This window comes from Heterodontus francisci, chromosome X (genome assembly GCF_036365525.1).
Source record: "Heterodontus francisci isolate sHetFra1 chromosome X, sHetFra1.hap1, whole genome shotgun sequence".
Taxonomy (NCBI): Eukaryota; Metazoa; Chordata; class Chondrichthyes; order Heterodontiformes; family Heterodontidae; genus Heterodontus; species Heterodontus francisci.
In genome coordinates, this window is record NC_090421.1 from 7,206,147 (window position 1) to 7,213,830 (window position 7,684).

At 44.5% G+C, this 7,684-nt stretch overlaps 1 protein-coding gene across 1 annotated transcript; it reads left to right on the forward strand.

Moving 5' to 3' along the window:
• The first annotated feature begins 3,223 nt into the window (after positions 1 to 3,223).
• LOC137358606 (tubulin alpha-1C chain) lies at positions 3,224 to 6,509 on the forward strand. Its single transcript, XM_068024661.1, has 4 exons — positions 3,224 to 3,352; positions 4,749 to 4,971; positions 5,170 to 5,318; positions 5,420 to 6,509. Exons 1-4 carry the CDS (start codon positions 3,350 to 3,352, stop codon positions 6,392 to 6,394), a joined length of 1,350 nt encoding a protein of 449 aa, XP_067880762.1. The 5' UTR covers positions 3,224 to 3,349; the 3' UTR covers positions 6,395 to 6,509.
• Positions 6,510 to 7,684: the final 1,175 nt, after the last annotated feature.

Consider the following 7,684-nt stretch of genomic DNA (forward strand, 5'->3'; position numbering starts at 1 on the left):
GCGAATGGTACTGAACATTGTGCAATCATCAGCGGACATCCCCACTTCTGACCTTATGATGAAGGGAAGGTCATTGATGAAGCAGCTGAAGATGGTTGGGCCAAGGACACTACCCTGAGGAACTCCTGCAGTGATGTCCTGGGACTGATATGATTGACCTCCAACAACCACAACCATGTTCTAGGTATGACTCCAACCAGTGGAGCATTTTCCCTCTGATTCCCATTGACTTCAGTTTTGCTAGGGCTCCTTGATATCATACTTGGTCAAATGCCTTGATGTCAAGGGCAGTCACTCTCACCTTACCTCTGGAGTTCAGCTCTTTTGTCCATGTTTGGACCAAGGCTAGAACCATAGAAAAGTTATGGCACATAAAGAGACTATTGTATCTGCGCCGGCTGAAAAAAGTAGCCGCCCATTCTAATTCCACCTTCCAGCACCTGGTCCATAGCCTTGCAGGTTACAGCACTTCAGGTGCAGGTCCAGGTATCTTTTAAATGAGTTGAGGGTTTCTGCCTCCACCATCGATCTCGGCAGTGAATTCCAGACACCCAGCACCCTGTGGGTGAAAAAGTTTTTCCTCATGTCCCCTCTAATCCTTCTACTAATCACCTTAAATCTGTGCCCCCTGGTAATTGATCTCTCCACTAGGGGAAACAGGTCCTTCCTGTCTACTCTATCTCGGCCCCTCATAATTTTGTACACCTCAATTAAGTCACCCCTCAGCCTCCTCTGTTCTAAGGAAAACAATCCTAGCCTATCCAATCTTTCCTCATCGATGCAATTTTCAAGCCCTGGCAACATTCTTGTAAATCTCCTCTGTACTCTCTCCAGAACAATTATGTTCTTCCTGTAATGTGGTGACCAGAACTGTACGCAATACTCCAGTTGTAGCCTAACCAGCGTTTTATACAGTTCCAGCATTACATCCCTGTTTTTGTATTCTATACCTCGGCCAATAAAGGAAAGCATTCCATATGCCTTCTTCTTCACTCTATCTACCTGTCCTGCCACCTTCAGGGACCTGTGGACATGCACTCCAAGGTTTCTCACTTCCTTTACCACTCTCAATATCTTCCTGTTTATTGTGTATTCCCTTGCTTTGTTTACCCTCCACAAATGCATTACCTCACACTTCTCCGGATGGAATTCCATTTGCCACTTTTCTAATCAAACCATTGGTATAATTCTGGAGTCTACAGCCAACCTCTTCACTATCAACTACACTGCCAATTTTTGTGTCATTTGTAAATTTCCCAATCATGCCTCCCACATTTAAGTCCAAATCATTAATATATACCACAAACAGCAAGGGACCCAACACTGAGCCCTGTGGAATGCCACTGGAAACCGCTTTCCATTCACAAAAACATCCGTCGACCATTAACTTTTGTTTCCTGTCACTGAGGCTGTAATGAGGTCAGAAGCTGAGTGGCCCTAGCAGAACCCAAACTGAGCGTCAGTGAGCAGGTTATTGCTGAGCAAGTGCCGCTTGATAGCACTGTTGACGACCCTTCCATCACTTCACTGATGAGAGTAGACTGATGGAGCAGTAATTGGCCGGTTTGGACTTGTCCTGCTTTTTGTGTACAGGACATACCTGGGCAATTTTCCACATTGTCGGGTAGATTCCAGTGTTGTAGCTGTACTGCAACAGCTTGGCTAGGGCCATAGCTAGTTCTGGAGCACAAGTCTTCAGTACTATTGCCAGAATGTTGTCAGGGCCCATAGCCCTTGCAGTATCCAGTGCTTTCAGCCGTTTCTTGATATATGGAGTGAATCAGATTGGCTGAAAACGGGCATCTGTGATGCTGGGGACCTTAGGAGGAGGCCGAGATGGATCATCCACTCGGCACTTCTGGCTGAAGATGGATGCAAATGCTTCAGCCTTGTCTTTTGCACCAATGTACTGGGCTCCCCTATCATTGAATATGGGTATATTTGTGGAGCCTGCTCCTCCTGTTAGTTGTTTCATTGTCCACCACCATTCACGACTGGATGTGGCAGGACTGCAGTGTTTAGATCTGATCTGTTGGTTGTGGGATCGCTTAGCCCTGTCTATAGCATGCTGCTTCTGCAGTTTGGCATCCTGTGTTGTTACTTCACCAGGCTGACACCTCATTTTTAGGTATGCCTGGTGCTGCTCCTGGCATATCCCCCTGCACTCTTCATTGAATCAGGGTTGGTCCCCTGGCTTGAGTGTGTTCTTGTACATGAATCACAGAAGGTTGATGTGTAGGTAAAGCAAGCAATTCCGAAAATAAATGGTATGTTAGCCTTTATTACAAAGGGATTAGAGTATAAGATTAGACATGTTTTACTGCAATTATACAGGGCCTTGGTGACACCACACCTGGAGTACTGTGTAGTTTTGGTCTGCTTGTCTAAGGAAAGACATATTTGCCTTAGAGGGAGTCCAACATATGTTTAAAAAGCTGATTCTTGGGATGAGGTGATTGTTCTATGAGGAGAGATTGAGTAGACTAGACCTATATTCACTGGCATTCAAAAGAATGGGAGGTGATCTCATTGAAACATATAAAATTCTTAAGGGGCTTAACAAGGTAGAGGATGTTTCCTCTGGCTAAGGAGTCTAGACCTGGAGGTCACAGTCTCAGAATAAGGTATCAGACATTTAGGATTGAGATGAAGAGAAATTATTTCAATCAGAGTGCTGTGGATGCTCAGTCTTTCAAGACAGAGGTCAATAGATTTTTGGGTATTCAGGGAATCAAGGGATATGGGGATTTGATGGGAAAGTAGAGTTGAGGTAGATCAGCCATGATTTCATTGAATGGCGAAGCAGGCTTGAGGGGCTGAATGGCCTCCTCTAGCTCCTATTTCTTATGTTCTTTAAAAAAAAAGCTAGTTTATTAATACCCACAATTATGCAAAAGCTATTGGGAGCAATCTCAGCATTTTGGCTAAATATCTTTTAAAAAAAAAAGACTGTTTTTGGAACCCGACTCTCAATCATGAACTAAAACAGCCTAAACAATGCATTTAAAACGGAAACAACTGCGCCCTCCCAAAGCTGGCCCGCGCCTGGTGCCACATTTCCTTTTTCAGGCAATTTTGTTTGAATTGTGTTGAATGGACCAATCGCGCCTCTCGCCGCTGCCACGGCAGATGTCAGTCATCCCCTGCCCCCACCCCCGTGCCGCTAACGTGGCATGGCCCCGCCTCTATTATGACGTAAGCAAGCTTATTAAAGCGGCCGCGCCCGCATTGCAGTGCCGGAGATCTCTTACAGCGACTCCTTGTTGTCAGCTTGTAAGAGCCGAAGCGTTGACGCTGAGCCGAATTAGTATTTTTCTCCGCAGAAAGATTTGAAGAAAAAACTGAAAGAATGGTAAGTATTTCCCAGCAGGTTGGTAATTAGTGTAAAAAGGGGGAGGGGGGGCAAAGTGACTTTTTAATTCCCCACTTTATATATAATTTTCCCCCTCACGTTATAAATCTTGCTTTCCTTCTCTTATTCTCAAACATCGAAGTTTCCCTTGTTTTTACCTTTTCCAGTCGTTTTTCTACACCTCAAGAATTCGGCGTCTTTCATCTGGCCTTTCCCGCCTTTTGCGTCTCTAACGGTTGCCGGTCCAAGCGGCGAAAATAACGCTTGGAGGCGCCTTCTCGGCTCGGGGCGAGTCAATGCCGGGATTTCTTGTCCACTACCTTCTCCATGTTGTTTGTTGACGGGGGTTAGAAGGGTGGGGTGGTGGTTGTACGTTTTAGAGGTCTGAGAATATTGATTTTTGAATGGGGAAATTCTCATTTATACAGGAAATTAAAATGGTGGTTTGGTGACGGTTAGTTTGTTCAGCACGAGGCGGGCAGAAGGCGGTTTAACGGCATTAACCCGCTCATTGTCATGTAAAACAACTCAAACTGTTCTGAAAATACATGCTTTGATTAAAGGAAAAAATCCTACATTTTCTGGCCGCAGCCATTTAATTTTTCCTCATTTTTTTCCCCCCGCCTTTTGCTGCTGGGGCGCCTTTTTCTTTTGAAATCGCTGGCGAGCAGTTTCAGGGCGGGTTATGGACGGAAATAACCAGAGGTCGATCTTTCTACAATGTAACTTTCTAATTTATAATGCCTGGATTTTTTTTTTCAAGGGGAGCAGCCGGATGATTTCCTTGTCTAGAGGAATGATGTAATTAGTCACCAGTCACATGGCTGCTGATTTGGCATCGGATGAGAGGGCTGACCTCAATCGGCAAAAAAATGCTGCCTGTTGCCTCTTTTCATACTTTCATCCTCTTGGAACAGTTGTGGGCAGGATGAGTCTTGCTCTAAAGAATTAAAAAAAAATAATTCAGTGGTGCCTATATCCTGGCTGATGATTTTTTTGTAAAATCGTGATTTCCCAGCCAGTCGTGGAGCTTTGGCTCTTAAGTTCCACACTCGTATATTTGTGGGCTGCATGTGGTAATTTGAAATGTTCCATGTTAAACCAAAAGTCTTTGGTTGACTGAGCAAAATGTGTACTCTTGTGAATATTTGAACTGATGTGGCAGTTGGAATTCCTCAGTGACTTTGAAATTATGAAAAGTTAATAGCTATATTTGTATATTAGGCATATTTCAAGATGCAAGGTAACTTGGGCATTAACTAAGCTCGCTGTGATCTTTTCAATAGATTTTTCTCGATGGTTTTTGGCTAGTTTGAACCAAACTTTATTGTGCTGTATATGTATAGCAATGAGCTCTTGAATACAATAAATATTTGCACATTTTCCTAACCCACAGCGTGAGTGCATCAGTATCCATGTTGGCCAGGCTGGAGTCCAGATCGGAAATGCCTGCTGGGAGCTCTACTGCTTGGAGCATGGCATCCAGCCTGATGGACAGATGCCCAGTGACAAGACCATTGGAGGCGGAGATGATTCCTTCAACACTTTCTTCAGTGAGACAGGAGCAGGCAAACATGTTCCACGAGCTGTGTTTGTGGACTTGGAGCCAACTGTAATAGGTAGGTGACTGCATGTGTAACAATTGCCACATAAGAGGTCCTGAATTAAATGGTTTCCTTCCATGATTTTAGACTTGACAATCTCCAGGCTTAGTGGCTGCAATCAATAGCAGGATTATAATACCAGGGTTTGCCTGCAAGTTTAATTGCATGCTGTTCTGTTAGTATATTGCTGAACTCTTTCTCTCCCCATTACAGATGAGGTTCGTACTGGTACTTATCGCCAGCTGTTCCACCCAGAGCAGCTCATCACTGGGAAGGAAGATGCTGCCAATAACTATGCCCGTGGTCATTACACAATTGGCAAGGAGATCATTGACCTGGTTCTAGACCGAATCCGTAAATTGGTAAGTATGATGCCTGTCCAGGGCAGGATGTGTGAAAGCTAAATGCTGCAACTGGTAATATTTAGATACTAGGTGATGGAAATTTGCATTATCTTCTGCAGGCTGACCAGTGCACAGGTCTCCAGGGTTTCCTGGTCTTCCACAGCTTTGGCGGTGGCACTGGCTCTGGTTTCACATCCCTGCTGATGGAGCGTCTCTCCGTTGACTATGGCAAGAAATCCAAGCTTGAATTCTCCATCTATCCAGCTCCACAGGTGTCCACAGCAGTGGTAGAACCCTACAACTCTATCCTGACCACCCACACCACCCTAGAGCACTCAGATTGTGCTTTCATGGTTGACAATGAAGCCATCTATGACATCTGCCGAAGAAACCTAGACATTGAAAGACCAACTTACACCAACCTGAACCGCCTCATCAGCCAGATAGTGTCCTCTATCACTGCCTCCCTCCGCTTTGATGGTGCTCTGAATGTTGATCTGACAGAGTTCCAGACCAACTTGGTGCCATACCCACGTATCCACTTCCCACTGGCCACCTATGCACCAGTTATCTCTGCTGAGAAAGCCTACCATGAGCAGCTAACTGTAGCAGAGATAACCAATGCTTGCTTTGAGCCAGCCAACCAGATGGTCAAATGTGACCCCCGCCATGGCAAGTACATGGCCTGCTGTCTCCTTTACCGTGGTGATGTGGTACCAAAAGATGTCAATGCAGCTATTGCTACTATTAAAACTAAACGTACCATCCAATTTGTGGATTGGTGTCCAACTGGTTTCAAGGTTGGTATCAATTACCAGCCTCCCACTGTGGTACCTGGAGGTGACCTGGCCAAGGTTCAGCGAGCTGTGTGTATGCTGAGCAACACCACTGCTGTTGCTGAAGCTTGGGCTCGCCTGGACCACAAGTTTGACCTGATGTATGCCAAGCGTGCCTTTGTTCACTGGTATGTTGGTGAGGGTATGGAGGAAGGGGAGTTCTCTGAGGCCCGTGAGGACATGGCTGCTCTGGAGAAAGATTATGAAGAAGTTGGTGCTGATAGTGCTGAGGGTGAAGAGGAAGGAGAGGAGTATTAGATCCCAATAACTTTAATGTTGTCCTGTTTGCTTCCTTTATTTGTATTCTAATTCTGTGCCTGCCTTTTTCTCCTGTGAAACACCTGTTTAATAAAACTTGATTTTATGAACATCATTGCAAGTGTCTCTCAGTGCACTTGGGACATCTTTGGGTATAGAGTGCATCTTACAGTACTGAGGTTTACATTTGGGAGGGCTTTACCTGTAGGTAAAGAGCAGCTAAAACTTGGGGATTCATGCAGAAGTCTGTTACTGAAGAGTGCAGGTTTAAGTTCAGATTTTGTCTTGGCATTTTCAAATGTTAAGTTTACAGAAATTAATCCAAGTCATTTAATGCCTACAGACTACCACACAGCAAAAACTGGCAGATAGTGAGGAGGATTGCTGTAGGCTGCAGGAAGCTATTGATGGACTGGTCAGGTGGGCAGAAAAGTGGCAAATGGAATTCAACCTAGAGAAGTGTGATGCATTTGGGGAGGTAAAATGAGGCAAAAATACACAATTAATGGGAGAATACTGAGGTGTCAAGGAAGTATGGGACTTTGGAGTGAATGTCCACAGATCCCTGAAGGTAAGGCAGGTTAATATGGTGGTCAAGAAGGTATGTGGAATCCATTCCTTTCTTAGCTGAGGCATAGCATACAAGAGCAGGGGGTGATTGGTAGAAGGATGAGATGAGAATTTCTTTTCACTCTAGGATGGTGGGGGGGTCTGCAATACATTGAATTGGTAGCAGAGGTAGCATTTGAAAGGTGTCTGGATGTGCACCTGCAGTGCTGCAACTTGCACGGGTACAGACAGAATGTTGGAAGGTGGGTCTAGGCTGGGTGGTTTGATTTTCAACCAGCATAGAAGCAATGGTCCAATTGGCCTCTTTCTGTGCTTCAAACTGATTCTGACTGCCTGAAACTGGTACTTCTATTTGTTGTAAGGGTATTGACCAGAAACACATTTTATAAGTATTCAAGTAGATGTGAATCTCAATGAACTTGGGATAGGTTAATGTCAGTTGCTACTGATTTGCCTGTGCCATCATTTTTCACAAGAAAAATTTGAGTGCATCTGTTACAAATTTGTATCTACTTGGTAAAACTAAACACATGGAGCGATACCAAAAATGGACCATTTGAAGAGTACTATATCCAAGGTTAATTATAAAGTGGAAACTATGGTGCTTCCTAATGTGATAGCTGACTTAGTAAATTGAGTTCTCAATGCCCTGAAAGAACATTCCTGAGCAAAATTTACCACCATGTGCAATAAGAACTGCCATCAAAAAGTGATGGCTGG

Excerpts from the sequence above, each read along its gene's own strand:
- LOC137358606 (XM_068024661.1), top strand. Across the intron at positions 4,972-5,169 it reads CTTGGAGCCAACTGTAATAG|ATGAGGTTCGTACTGGTACT; the intron begins GTAGGTGACTGC and ends TCCCCATTACAG. Across the intron at positions 5,319-5,419 it reads TAGACCGAATCCGTAAATTG|GCTGACCAGTGCACAGGTCT; the intron begins GTAAGTATGATG and ends TATCTTCTGCAG.